Below are 14,957 nucleotides of genomic sequence, written 5' to 3'. Positions count from 1 at the left end.
TGATTGCTAAAAAGAGGCACCTGGGCATGACTGTGTCTGTGAAACTTTACTTGTTGGTCTTATTTTAGGCCTCAAGTTTTCCGTCGAAGAAATAAAGATGACGGCACGTAATCAGTGTCATAAAATGGAAAGAATAAATTGAATCAATTGAATCAAAACTAGTTATCCCATAGTTAAAAGTATAAAAGAATTGATCCTGAAACGAATCGAAACCCATGTATGGAACTGTCCTCTAAAGCCGAGCTGCATACCCCAATATACTGTCTGTATAAGGGTATAACTGCTTTAAGAAGCTATATTTCTACAGCAACCCCAACCGACAAACCAGCCAGGGCGTGCATTTCGTGTTTTGAAATAGAAGTTTATTATGCAAACAAAGAAGAACGTGATACTTTCTTGTACGTAAAGGCCATCAGAGTTCCCCGGAATCTCAACGTTAGATGCCACTAATTCTTACACACTGGACCTTTAAGCTCCTAATTACAAGATACAAATGTGCATGCATATAATATGTGTATTCAAGCTCTTTACACTTTAAATAAGCTGATGAACAATATCTTAGAATCTGCCTGTGTAGAGCATGTAGGCTGAATTTGTCTCTGTGACCTGGGGCACATGCTGCACACTGGGTTGTTAGGGCAGTGTGTGCATTCAAGTTGACACGGTCATGTGACCCAACTTCGCTCTATGTATGAAATAATGCTCAGTCAGACATGTAATCCCAGTATTTGTACTTGTTCATGTGTGTTCTGTCATGGCTGATGTATGTGCTCTCACGTCACAGTGGCAAAACTAGTCGGAAACAAAAGCGCTTGGTGGTAACCTCCAAGCTCCTCCTGCTGTAGCTCTTTTGCTTTGTGATTGGATGAATTAACTGAAGGAACTTATTTGCAGGTGACTTCACCCAAGCCAGTGGAGGTGCCAGTCTTGTGCCAGCCAAGCCTTCTCCACCGATGCCCCCCAAGAGGACGACCCCTGTCACCAAACGTACTACAGAGGATTCCTCTGCTTCAAGCCATCCCATCATCCCCTCGCCTCTCTCTCTGGAGGATCACAGCAGCCTCCCTGTGGGCTTCCAGCTGCCTCCCCCTCCTGCCTCTCCTCCCCTTCCGTCTCACATACCACCTTCTCCACCCCGCCAACATATACACACCCACCACCTCCACCATCAGCACTCATACCCGCACCCGCTGCCACAACCCATACCCATGCTGTTTGACCCACCGAGCCCCATCAATGAGTCACCCCAGCGCCCGGCTCCTGTCCCGCTGCATATCATGATCCAGCGAGCTCTGTCCAGTCCCGGCCCGGCTCAGCCACATCCAGACGGCTCACAGCGTGCACACGCTCTGCTTTTTGAAACCCCTCCGGAGTACCAAGGAGATCGCGGTCGACCCTTGCCTGTCAGCATCCAACCACTGAAACTGTGAGTCAATCAGGGGGAAAGACATTTCCGTACAAAGTAGTTAAAGCAAGAGTAAGGTTACCAGACAGAGGACAGAAATGTGTCTGTAATATTGATACAGATGCTTTATATGTTATTTTATTGATTGATTTTCTCTCCCCATTAGATCTGAAGATGACTATTCAGAAGAGGAAGACCTAGAGGAGGACGATGACGATGATGATGAAGAAGAGGAGGAGTACGATGGCGAGATCCCCCAGCCGGAGCTGGAGCCACGGAGTCGCCGGTGCTTCGTTGGTGATGCTGGTGTTTGTGTTATCCCAAGGGGAAACAGCAGCGAGGAGGAGGAAGATGAGGAAGAGTATGAGGACGATGACCATGACCTGCACCGGGATGACAGTGACTCAGATGGCCCTGTGCTTCACAGAGATGAAGACTCAGATGAGGATGAGGAGGATGAACCCCCACCTAGTAAGCATAATCAAATAGGGCTGCGATACTGTCACGATACTGGATCGCAGAAAACACTGATAAACAAAATTACTTAACCAATACTAAACCAATACTTTTGTTAAGGTCAACTGAGAGAAAACTATTTTTAAGATGATATTTAAACATATGTATTTGTTTTAAGAGTGGATTCAAATATTGTCCAGATATTTGTTGCCCTCTACACAGGACTACACCTCTCTGCTTGGTTTTCATCTAGGTGCCCTGGCCAACAAGGTGAGGAGGAAGGACACACTGGCTCTGAAGCTGAGTAGCCGTCCCTGTGCTCCAAACAGGGACAGGTTCTTGCAGGATAGGAGCTGCAGAGACGACCAGCCTCCGGGACAGACTGGCCTCACCTGGCAGAGCAGGGAGCAGTGGGAGGCCATTCGCACACAGATCGGCACTGCACTCACAAGGTTATTTCACACACCGTAACTTTGTTTAGAGAAGTGCTTGGAAAAATAAGGTTTTATTATTATGTGTTATTAATATTTCCATGGTGTATGATCCTGTCATTGGGAGCCTAGCCTAACTACATTACTCCTCCTCCTTCTGGCCTGTCACTGTTTGAGTAAAGGAAACATCAACAACCTTAGAGCTGCTGCCTACACACTGAAAAATCAAAGCTTTGAACATTTGGATTATACAGTTACTCAGTTGACATAAAATACTGTTATTTGTGGGAATTTTTTAATGGTTTATGTACTTCTACTGCTTGCTGCCCCAGGGGCATATGTGTATTGTTTTATTATCCTGGACTCAGTGGTGCCTAATATGATTCTGAATGTCATACTTTTGTACATGTTCCATTGCTTTTGTGTCCTTTAAAGTGACAAGAGTGAATGTGCATTTTCTGAAGACTTCAGGTGATAATTTGTTAGATCATTGTCCTACTTATTGCCTGAATGACAGAATGATGAAACTGTGTAAAAATAGTACTGCTTTCTTTTTCTTTTTTTTTTTGTCCCATCAGACGACTTAGCCAGAGACCCACAGCTGAGGAGCTCGAGCAAAGAAACATCCTTCAGCGTCAGTATCAAATCTTTCAACGTACTATTGTTTTGGGGGGGAAGCCAAACTTGCATTTAATTACAATACATGTCAAAAATCTGATATTTAAACACAGCAGTGACAAGAATTTACACCTAAAAAGGCTGAAATGTGGATCACATTTTCAGTGTCTAATTTTAGAAACCGCTCTCCCTTTCCTGCACATCAAACCAGGCTTTCATACCTAATTTCTCCTCTTTCTTTCCATCTTCAGCCAAAAATCAGGCCGACAGACAAGCTGAAGTTAGAGAGATCAAGAGGCGGCTGACCAGGAAGGTGAGATCCCTAACCCTAAGTGTTAAATTATGTGTATTTTCTGGATATTCAGCTGACAAATACATTCTGTTTGTTGTAGCTGAGTCAAAGACCCACTGTCGCAGAATTGCAGGCCAGAAAAATCCTGCGTTTTCATGAGTACGTGGAAGTAACGGATGCTCAAGACTACGATCGGAGAGCAGACAAGCCGTGGACTAAACTGACTCCTGCTGACAAGGTACACATTCAGTGTTTTTGCTTTATCCAGCAAGTATCAAGCAGACTCTGTAAATACAGATTTCTAAGTGCACAATTTGTGAATACTGATGGATGGTTTTAAATTCACTTCTACCTGACAACCACTGTCCTGTTGTTTTTTTACTAGGCTGCCATCCGGAAGGAGCTTAATGATTATAAGAGCACGGAAATGGAGGTTCACGAAGAGAGCAGAATTTACACAAGGTAAATCAGTTGGGTCGTTTTTGATTTTATGTTCCTTCAGATTTCAGTCCTGGTTAATTTGGTGACTGTGAAAGTGGTGTATCCGTTTGAAGTGCTACCCAAAAGTTTTATGAGACACTGTTTCCTGTGGCTGCTTCATTATAAAAATCACCCCGACTTTCACCTAAATATTTTAATGTGAATTGCCTGAAGTGTGGGTTTTTGTTACCACTAACTTCATGCTAATCCTATATGGAGAGAAGAGAGAATAGTAAACAGCACGAGTGCTGTTAGAAAATGTAACATTGGATTACTTTGTTCCCAGTGGACGACTCCCTTATTTGTGAGGGCAATTTGAACCTAGCCACTAACAATGAGTCCTATTACTATATAGACATGAATTTACAGAATGATTGGATTTTAATGCTAGAAAAAATGCTAAACATAAAGAGCAGCAAATGCAGGGTGTGATTTTTAAAAACAATATTTATTGATCTATTTGTTTTGTTTCCTTCAGGTTCCATCGACCTTAACGTCCCCCCCGCTCTTTTTTAGATCATGAAGCACTTAAGATCTATGTGGCTGGAGGCTGCTCCCTATGCAGACTGATGGCCCTTTATGTTTCCTGAATGTACTGTAAAGATTACCAGGGAAAGCCTGGAACTGAATTAAAAGCAAGAATGCTTCTCGTTTTACCCCCCACCCCACCCCACATCGCCCTCTCACTACATTGCTTACACTAAACTGAGGTGCAGGTGGGTAAGGACCAGATGCAGTATTTTCCCAGATGACAGGGGAAACCACATGCCAATGAAGTGGAGGAGTGGCAACGGACCTACAGGGCTTACCTCTCACTCTGCTGTTATTTATGTGGTACCCATCAGGGACTTGGAACTAGTTACAACCTTTAATGCGGCCTCATTCTGTGTTGCCTTTTTCTCTTCTTTACTGTAAATGAAAAAGCTAATTCATCTTGTCTATGTAATAACGCGATAACAGTAATAATAATGATAATGGCTTAACTTTACACACGGTAATAGTAGATAATAGAGACCAGTGGCAGCAGCGAGAAAATGCTAGAGAATGAAAGCTGGGATACTCTGTTGCACGACTGGACGTCTCTGGAATATTGTATTTGTTTTACATAAACTGTGTACAGACTGCTGTTGTGATACTTTAGAATGAAACATGGAGAGGTCTACTAAAAATTCTGTTATGCACAAGATATTTTGTATTATAATTTTGATCACAAGAGTAGTGACAGCTTTTATTTGAGCCTTTTTTATTTGGCTTGCCTGTATTTATGGTTTTGATGTGAGTTGGCCATTTAAGCGTCTATGTAGATATAGGAAAAGGTGGTGGTCAGGAGCCTGTTTTTGTGTGTGCCAATCTACCCAATGCCCAAAGGACTATAGGATACTGGTTTTCATATCACTGATTTCTGCAATTCATTGCATGAGCCATCACAGAATCCAGTGTCGCTAGATTTGGATATTTTTCATTTATACTGTTTTCCTTTCTTTTTTTTTTAATGGATATTTGTATTTCCCTTTAAAGCTCAAACATGCAATGCATTCTGTAGCCATTCTGAATAAGGACATGCTAGTACTGTCTATACTAAGAGTATGTATGTAAGTTGCTGTGAGTGTAGATCAGGGATTTATCAAAAATTCTGAAAATGTATACGGTCAACAGGGAGTCATTTTGGCTGGTACCTTCTGACAATGCAGAAGTGTTTAATCTTGGATCGTTGTCTGGCCAGTCGCTTACAGGGTCCTCTACGCTTTGTACAGGTTGATAAACAGTAGTTTTAACTGATGCTTGTGTATATTGTCTTCCTTTTAATTTAGAAAAAATAAAAAATAAAGTTATGATAGGTTGCTATTTTTTTAAGCACAGAGTATTAGTTTATGATTAAATGCTACAAGACTGGGAATATGAACGTGTACTTTTTCTGTAAAACGAAGTACATTTGTAATTGAATGTGGAATTGTATGGACTGAGATTTCTTCTTTTTAATTGTAAATAGTCACATCTGGATCGAATAAAAATCTTACAATTCCTTGAAACTTCTGTGCACTGACCACCCCCTGCAAGCACTAATCAATAGGCATCCTAAACTGGAATATGAAGTGAAAACATGAGGCTGCGGTGACACCTGGTGGCAGGCAAGTTTTGTATAATGAAAGAGTCTGAGCATTGCAATAAAATTGGTATTCTGAATGTATTTTAAATGCAAAACTTGGTGATTTCATTTTGATGCAACATAAGTGGTATATTTTCAGTAACAGTAGAATGTATAGATTAAATCAATGGTGAGGAAAACCAGTATCCTTGCGGGCCTACAGTTATTATTATTAATTAATGCATAACTCAAACAAGAAAAAAAATGTAGGGTCTTGATCTATCTATCAAGTACTATAATTAAAAAAAAGAAAACTCAGAATAGAACTAACACCAGTAATGTACGCACAAGTATTTGTTGGCAAAAATAACAAGCAATGAAATGAGCATGCTAGAAAACATCTGGACATGCATTAGTAAAGAGGATAATGTCAGGGAAGCGTACGAGAGAGACCAGACAAACTGCAAAAGAAAGTAATAAAGGGGGCAAAGTCTTACCATCAAGGTCAGAAAGTCATTTGAGGGAGTTAAAGGGACCCTTCCGTTAGAGCTTTATATATTTAAAAACAACAAAATAAATGATAGAGAGTGATTACCCTGCCACAATGTCCAAGAGAGGTGAAAACAACCCCTGTTGTCAGAAAATAATCTATCATTTTAAACAATACAGTATTTAGCACTCTGTCTTCTCATAAGAACTCTAATCAGTGTGTATGCATTAGATAAAAGTAATCTACTGTTATACTAACAAATGTTAGGTTCAATTTACTAAAACGTTCCCCAATCAAAATTTTTAAAAGACGCCACAGTCACTTCATCCTGATTTGATGGCCTGGGTTGGGTAGTTTGAAAATTGTGGAAACAATGCCTGAGGGTGGCAGTAATGTGCACCATAGTGGACTAAGGCTGCCGTAAATCTCCAGCGAAGAAGAAGAAGTAAAACTTCAGGGACGAAGAGGTACGCATCGCACCTTCACTTCAAGGAAAACTATAAGCTTCCGTACGTCACAGGTCAGTAATTTATCAGCTCACAAACCGCACATGCACTAGACATTATGCATTGATAAATATGTTTCCACAGATCTATGCAATTTACGCTTCAAAGTATATCATTGTTATTCATTAATTTCAGGGTGGCATGCTAACGCCGTTAGCTGGCAGTTAGCCAGCGTCACATTCACACGTAAGCTACAGTTTAAATCCAGCTGGTTTAAATGTGTTATGCGTCAATAAACGTGTGTTTATACATGTTATATCATTGCTGTTGTATTATCATTGCAGTAGCCCGGCCAGACACCTTTTTATTGTGATTAAAGACCCAGACTGAAGAGCAGCCGCCTGTAGCTAATGTTAGCCGCTTGTAGCTAATGTTGTAAATGTGACAAGGACACATGGTTACTGCTCACGCTGCTTATTTTAGACCATTCATTAAAGTTAACGCACCCTAAAGCTGTCTTTAAATATGTCAAATTGAAAGTTTGAGTCCACATTAGTTATTAGTATTAGTATTATTGCTAAGTTGGATGTTCGGTGAAGTGGTAGAACAAGTCATGCTGATTGCCAGACTGATTGTCACACTGGCGGCATGTGAGCAGAGTTTAGAGTTGTGTGTGTGTGCCTGCTGTTGAACTGACCCTCCCTCCGACAGTTGTGAACAGCTTCTGCGGTGAGAGACAAAGCCTGTTTGTGCCTGTCTGTTGACTTGGTTCATTGTAGACGTCTGAGTCATTGGAAATATGTAGAGTTAATTTCACACGGGTAGACGTTCTTGGCTAAATAAAATAGGCACTCAAATCTCGGCAGCTGTATAACTAGCTCCGCAAATGAATGCACCCCGTGTTTATTTCATCTTGTAGAGCCTTTAGAATGAAATGGTGGTGCTCATGTTATATGTGTATGTCTTCTTGCATATACATGGTAATTTCACACGTGTAATAAGTTCCTGGGCTAAATAAAATGGGGCATGCAGATCTCATCACTTGTAAAACCATCTCTTCCTAAAATGTCTTTCAAAGTCTATTTCACAGACACACAAGTGCTGCTCAAAGATTGCTATTTGTTTTAAGCAAGTCTGTGTCATTTGAAAATGTAATGTAACGTAACCATAACCAAAAAAAAACATGTCACTGATGTTACAAAGTGGCCATTTTGTGGTGTTGTGTGGCACAGAGTGCCACCAGCTATTTAGTTCAACACACATTGTGGTTTTGCAACGTCTTACACCAGTCTCCTTTTTCTAGTGTTGCCGTCATGCCTGCTAGAAAGAGTGCCACCAAGAGAAAGCCTGAGACTGTTCTCAAGGATGAAAAAGATTCCAAGAAAGTGAAAGGTACGTAAAAAGCCCAGGTTCCACCATGTGGTAGAATTTGGTATGTTTTACAGTCAAACTTAAAAAAAATGACAATTATGATATTAAATATGTTTGATATTAAATGACTTGTGTGTGTTAGTTTCCCACAGAAGTCATGGTAAGGAGGCAGGTGAGGTTCTTATCCTGGGCCAGGGTGATGTAGGACAGTTGGGTCTGGGTGAAGACATCATTGAGAGGAAAAAGCCAGCCCATGTGCCCCTGCCAGAAAAAGTTGTGCAGGTGATTGCTGGAGGCATGCACACAGTGTGTCTCAGTGACACTGGACATGTAAGTAGACACAAATTGTATTTCTTCTTTGAAATGTTTTTCAGCCAATATTACAAATGTCTTACGTTTCACAGCAAATCTGAATTCTGAATTGTTCTCCTCTCCAGGTGTATACATTTGGCTGTAATGATGAAGGGGCCCTTGGTCGTGACACAGCAGGGCTGGGGACTGAGATGGTTCCAGGAAAGGTGATGCTGGAGGAGAAGGTGATCCAGGTGTCAGCAGGAGACAGTCACACAGCTGCACTCACAGATGATGGAAAAGTTTACCTCTGGGGCTCCTTCAGGGTAAGTTAATGAGCTATTTTCCAAAACCTGTTAATTAGTTGATTAGTTTTTATAACGTTTCTCAACCTTCATGAGAGAAGACGCTTTCTTTTTCAAGTATCAGTACAAGCTACATGAGTATTGAGTCACTGACTCTTTTGAATTTTACTTCTGAGCTATTTTAACTTTAATAATAGTGAGCATATCAGTCAGTGACATCCAAGTATTAAAGTTTGGTACCAAGCCCTAGCCCTGTAGATGACAAAAAAATGATTCCTCATACACTGCAATATGTCTCCAGAAATATTGCGATATATATTTATACTCTATATGATGATTTTAAATGATCTAATATCTAATTTTGCAAGATATAGCACTGAGAATGTCTAATAATGACGCACCATACTGCCATTTATTATGCATAACAAAAATAACAAAGCTTGAAGTTTTACTTTTGTCACAATTTACTAATAAACCCTCATTCATTTTCAACCTTTTCACATCATTAGTACTTTTTATGGCTATATAAATTGTCCACAATTAACTATTCAAAGAGAGAAGCGAAGAAATTCAACTGTGGAGCTCTCGTTAAGCCTCACTGTTTTCCTCTCGACACTTATCACTCCTGTTGCAAGATAACTGATCTTTTTTTGATTTAATTAATACTCAGTGGCACACTGGCAATTATATCTCTTATTACTGCTGCCTGCCATCTGCAGTCCCACTTCATTTATGACAGTGCTGTGAAACAGTGTGTAACCTCTGCTTTAGGACTGTCACGGTATTGATTTTCTTTCTCTTATGGCACAAATTTGTTAAACCATTGATGCTGCTGCATTACCCGCCACACACTTAATGTAAGCTGCATTGAATCTCACTGACATGCTGTTGCTTGGTGATCTGTTTTCACCATACACAGGCATATGCAGTGCAATCCAGTCAAATGGTTGAACACTAACTCACCAAACCAGTTGTTCTTGACTTAGTCAAGTCATGGTAAATTGTTGAAAGAATATGAACAGAGATTATGTTGTATTTATTTATCAAGTTCACCACGACATGACCAAACACCAGTCACATTTACACTTATGTCGTTTGTTTTGTGTAAGCCAAAATGTGAGCTTTATAAATCGCTTGATGAAACCATCCATTTGCCACACCCTTTTCAGGATAGCAATGGTGTTATAGGCCTCCTGGAGCCTATGAACACATCTGTTGTTCCAGTCTATGTCGACATGCCAGAACCTGTTATCAAAATAGCATCTGGTAAGAAACCATCCATTTCAGTGCCAACTGTTTCTATTTGCTTACTGCGTATAGACATCTCACAATGTTTTTTGCTCACTTTTATCAGGTAATGATCACCTGGTACTGGTAACACTCAGTGGAGATCTTTATACATCAGGAACAGCAGAGCAGGGGCAACTGGGAAGAGTCTCTGAGCACTTTTCAGACAGAGGAGGCAGGAAAGGCCTCGGTAAGTAACACAGGCCTCTAAAGTCTTTAGTTAATAAAAATACAATATTATACAATATATGATGTGATTGCATTTCCCATAGATGTCTTCATGTTTATTGCTGATGCATTCTGACTGTGTCTGTCATGATTTCAGCGCGTCTGCTGAAACCACAGGTGGTCAAGTTCAAACGGAAAGTTCACTTCACCGATGCCTTCTGTGGGTCATACCTCACTTTAGCTCTATCGACAGACGGACACGTGTATGGATTTGGCCTCTCCAATTACCGCCAGCTTGGTCAGTATGTACCCAAAATATGCAAGAATTTAAGTCTGACCCGATAGTTGCTTACATATGAACTGCTCACACTGTTAAAGCTCAATGCATCATATGTTTTAAATGCTGTTGTGTTTTTAATCATTAATCATTATCTCTTCATATGACCAGGCACAAAAAGCATCAAGATGTGTTTTGAGCCAGTAAAACTCACCTGCTTCAAGAACTCAACCACCTCCTGGGTTGACTTCTCTGGAGGGCAACATCACACTGTCTGCCTTGATGCTGAAGGTAAAGTGCAGCTCAGGATCCCGATTATCTTTGACTGTTTTGCAGTCTGTTGCAGTGGGATCACAAATTGTCTAAAAAGTCAAGCGTTTTTGTCCAGTGGGAATGTGTTTTGTCTCCTTTCACTCTCATCACGTCAAATCACTGTGCGAAGCGTATGTTTTGTTTTTTTTATTGGCTTCAGCTCTAATGGACTGCCAAGTAAGAATGGTGGCCCGAAGTAAAAGATACAAAATGGTATGAACTGTAATGTTGTTGTTGGTGGTGTTTTCTTCTTCCTCCGACTTGTTTTGTTGTTGTTTAGTTTTTGTGACATCAAAATCCAACACACAGGAAACTGTAGAATGGAAGAAAAAAAAAACAGATCAACCACTGGCAAAGGGAGTAGGTTTCCACAGTGGTATACTTGCTAATTTTAGTATGAACCAGTTACTGCTTTTAATCTTGTTCTTGACTTAGTCAAGTCATGGTAAATTGTTGAAAGAATATGAACACAGATTATGTTGTATTTATTTATCAAGTTCACCACTACGTGACCAAACACCAGTCACATTGACACCTATGTCGTTTGTTTTGTGTAAGCCTTAAGTATGAAGTGACAGTGATGAAATACTGGAAAACAGTTTAGTTTAATTCAAATTTTTCCTTAACCCACAGGGCAGGTTTATAGCCTGGGTAGAGCAGATTATGGCCGCCTTGGTTTGGGCCAAGGGGCTGAAGAGCAGAGTGAACCCACACCTGTGAAGGGGATGGAGCCGGCCAGGAGCGTGGCATGTGGGACGGCTGTGAGCTTCGCGGTCACTAAAGAAGGTGAGAAGATGATGCAATGTTAGCTTCTCAGGTGTTGACTCATAACATAACCTACTACCTTAGCAATACGTTATTTACAGTGTTTAAATGTCTAAGAAATGTTTTCTTTCCTCTGCCTTTGCTATTTAAAACTCTGCTGCTTAACTTCGATATAAACAAATGTCTGTTCCCTTCAAACCATTCTCATATCAGTTGACACAATATTTGTTAAGCCTGTCGGCTCCCCACAACTCTTCCCCTGGCAACATTTTGCACTGCACACAGGAAGTAATTAATTCCTTCCAGACAGCGGAAAATGGCGACATTGTGCTAGTAAATTGAGAAGACCGAAAATACAAAGAACTGTGCACAAAAAGTGAGTTCTATTGCTTAAACCTGGTCGTTAAGCACTTTGCCCTTGCCTGCCCCTGTGCTGCTGCTGTATACACACTGCTGTATTCCTCAGTCAGGTCTGATAGTATTGCTTGACAGATGGAGACAGCATCTTTTCCAAAAGGCAGGGAAAATAACATCAACATCAAAAATCATCAGACGTTGCAGAATTTACCTTCAAATCATTTGTTCAGTCCACCACAAAATGTTTTCCTTCGGAAAAGCAAACGCTTCATTCATAGCTTTATGTTCAGTTAAGTGACCTAATTCCCTCCTGCTGTTGGTTGTGCTTTCTCCAGGATCGGTGTATGCCTGGGGCATGGGCACCAACTTGCAACTTGGCACAGGGGAGGAGGATGACGCGTGGAGTCCAGTAAAGATGACAGGCAAACAGTTGGAGAACCGTGCAGTACTGATGGCCTCCAGTGGAGGGCAGCATACAGTCCTGTTGGTCAAAGACAAGCAGGAGAGCTGATTTTCGTCTCGAGCTCGACTGATGTGTGAGGTGTTTGATGAGTTTCAAGGAGGGGCCTTGTCTATATGTCGGTAGAAGGTAAATCCATAAGTGGTTGCTTGTGCTGGGGGCGGGGCTTCAGCCAGTCTTAAGATAACTTTGCTCTTCTTGGCATGAGGAAAATGTTGTGGATGTTTCGTAGATAGTGATAAATGAGACTATTTTTTTAACTCTAGTTTTTTTATGTTCCCTTTGAACTCATTAAAGGTTATCAGTATGACTTTCAGATGGTGGACGGGATGTTTGAGAATGCAACTTGCATGCATATAAAAGAAACAAGAGTGCAAGCCTTTTAATGACCTTCCCACAGTCTTTTAACATTTCTTTCTTTAAAGCAGCAATTCAGTTGGTCTTGTTTCAGACAAAACATTTATACTTGCAGGTGTGAGACTACTGTTCATTTTACACAGGGTGTACAATATGGTTGTGGACATTTGGACATTTGGAAATGCATCATAATGTATCCTGCATTTTGTTCGTTTCCCAGTCTGAAAATAAAGATAACTTTTAAAAATTGACACAGGCAACATTTTAATTTTTTTTCTCTTTATCCTTTCCAAGTGCTAATTCTGATGGCATCATGGCACTAGCTGAGGAAAACTACTAAATGCTACCAGGGAAAACAGGAACACTGTCCATTTCCTGTATCACTGTACAATGTGCAAACATTGGCCCGTTAAATTAAATTTTTTTTTTGGTTCATCAAAAATAATTTGTTGAATTTATTTTATTATTATTATTATTATTGAGCAACATAAAATTTGAGTTTTAAAAAGTTGAGATTAAATTTTCCAACATGTCAAATATTACAAAAGTAGCAGTACAAGCAGTCGGATACGATATTCTAATGCACAAGTTTTGTAATTTTTAAAAAATGGGTCCCCTCGATCCTGGCGGTGTGCATTTATAGGTCACATCTTTAGGCTTTACAAAATGTGTTTCTTTGTCATCTTATCCACTGAATCACAGTTATGATTCATTTTATATCACATTTGAAAAAAAAAAAAAGAAGCAATAATTGTGCAGAAAATGAGCCAAGCGAACACTGAACTGTGACGTATTTCACAAATTCAATCCAATTTTTAAAAATGTTTTAGTACTTTTTGCTCAGGTGTGCTTTTTATAGAGTTGGTGAGAATACAGTCTTTTTTAATCAGATTACTTATAGGTTTTGCTGGGAAAAAAAGGATATATAGATGCTCTATACGGCATATTCATTTAGCCTCTGTTTATACAGTACATTTTAACACAAATGTAATAAAGCTGCCTAAATGTTCTGTTCTATGGGTTAAAGAGCATCGTCATTATCAGCTGAGCAGTCAGTTCTCACTGCTTCTCCTTAATACCCAACATGGAAGCGAACGCCACATTCCTTACATTTGGATCCGTGAATGTAAATCAGAAACACTTGGATGCAAATGATGGTACAAGTACGTACATCAAAGCGACATGCCTTTTTGTTTTCTCGGGCCTGAAACATACTTGGTCTTTGCTTGTCTCATCTTTCTTTCATCAGACCATTATAGACAAATAATGGTAAGTGTTGAATTCTGTGAAAAGCCCTCATGGCGAAAAGCTTTGAAATGCTAAACTCTGAATGATTAGTTAAATAAGTGGAGTGAACGCTTGTTTCTGTGTCACTTGTTCTGTCACTTAAGTACCGGTAGTATCAGGAATACACACTTGAAGCCATTATGTCGGTGCTCATCAGTCAGGGTTACACAGTGGTGGTGAAAAGTTTGTTAAAAAGCAATTGATTATTATCTTTTTCTGTTTCAGGGGAATCTGCTCAGTGGTGTGCATGTCATGGCGAAATGTATCCTTATTTTTCACAGCAGTATTAATGTGCTGTTCTAAAAATGCATATATGTTTAAAGTTAATTATCTCTACACCCTTATTGAGATAATTAACCCTTGTCTCTGTGTTGGCGACAGTTGGACCAGCGGGATACTGTTGTGGTGTTTGTACATGTCCCCACACAGTATACACACATTTCTCTTAAATCTGTTATCTCAAGTGCCTTGATGTAGTTTCAGCACATTTAACATACTTCTCTGTCCACGTGGAGGATTTGACCTTTGAGAGGAGAGAGAAATATGAACAGTGAGAACAAATCCAAGAGACAAGCAGACATGCGGCAGACAATAAGACACATCATAAGACGAGACTCGTTGGACCGTAAGAAGTTATTGCACAGGATTGTAAACGTGTTGCCCATAACACACATTAGCGCGCTAGTATTGACACCGTGTGTTTATAGAGGACGTTTAGAGCGAATAAAATCAATGACTTACTGTTTGCTGTATTTTAAAAACGTCCACGCTTTTACGACAAAGCAGAAGCCTCAATTATGATGTTGTTTGGATGATACTCTCCAAGGACTGTATTTCAAATATAGCAAACAACTAGAATGTTATGTAATTATGGAATGCCCTGTGTTCCCATTCACATCATAATGTAAAAATGGTTCCAGTTCTCCTGGGTTTTTTTCTCCAAACAGTGCATCGCAGCCTAGTTTATGTAACACTTTGATTATGCATGAGTACCTTCTACACCCCCACTTAAGAGA

At 40.2% G+C, this 14,957-nt stretch overlaps 2 protein-coding genes across 12 annotated transcripts in view; both read left to right on the top strand.

Moving 5' to 3' along the window:
* The window catches only part of phactr4b (phosphatase and actin regulator 4b), a 29,191-nt gene extending 23,321 nt beyond the window's left edge, over positions 1-5,870 (top strand). For all 10 annotated transcript variants that reach the window (XM_044034253.1, XM_044034252.1, XM_044034254.1 and 7 more), the window contains 8 exons: positions 895-1,426; positions 1,572-1,876; positions 2,115-2,313; positions 2,871-2,926; positions 3,162-3,223; positions 3,303-3,440; positions 3,588-3,664; positions 4,161-5,870. In XM_044034253.1, coding sequence (XP_043890188.1) covers positions 895-1,426; positions 1,572-1,876; positions 2,115-2,313; positions 2,871-2,926; positions 3,162-3,223; positions 3,303-3,440; positions 3,588-3,664; positions 4,161-4,176 — 1,385 coding nt within the window. In that variant the 3' untranslated portion in view covers positions 4,177-5,870. The remainder of the gene's footprint in view (positions 1-894; positions 1,427-1,571; positions 1,877-2,114; positions 2,314-2,870; positions 2,927-3,161; positions 3,224-3,302; positions 3,441-3,587; positions 3,665-4,160) is intronic.
* Positions 5,871-6,680: 810 nt separating this feature from the next.
* Positions 6,681-12,905, top strand: rcc1 (regulator of chromosome condensation 1). Of its 2 annotated transcripts, none has more exons than XM_044035098.1 (10): positions 6,681-6,778; positions 8,008-8,096; positions 8,218-8,405; positions 8,513-8,692; positions 9,841-9,937; positions 10,026-10,148; positions 10,284-10,424; positions 10,575-10,694; positions 11,349-11,501; positions 12,173-12,905. In XM_044035098.1, the coding sequence occupies exons 2-10, from the start codon at positions 8,018-8,020 to the stop codon at positions 12,346-12,348; spliced, it is 1,257 nt and encodes a 418-aa protein (XP_043891033.1). In that variant the 5' UTR covers positions 6,681-6,778; positions 8,008-8,017; the 3' UTR covers positions 12,349-12,905. The 2 variants fall into 2 exon arrangements, with proteins under 2 accessions (XP_043891033.1, XP_043891035.1); XM_044035100.1 differs by having other exon boundaries at positions 6,704-6,767.
* Positions 12,906-14,957: the final 2,052 nt, after the last annotated feature.

The sequence above is a fragment of the Solea senegalensis genome, linkage group LG9 (assembly GCF_019176455.1).
Source record: "Solea senegalensis isolate Sse05_10M linkage group LG9, IFAPA_SoseM_1, whole genome shotgun sequence".
NCBI lineage: Eukaryota > Metazoa > Chordata > Actinopteri > Pleuronectiformes > Soleidae > Solea > Solea senegalensis.
The sequence above is the reverse complement of the archived record's forward strand: the minus strand, read 5'-3'. Positions and strand labels throughout refer to the sequence as shown.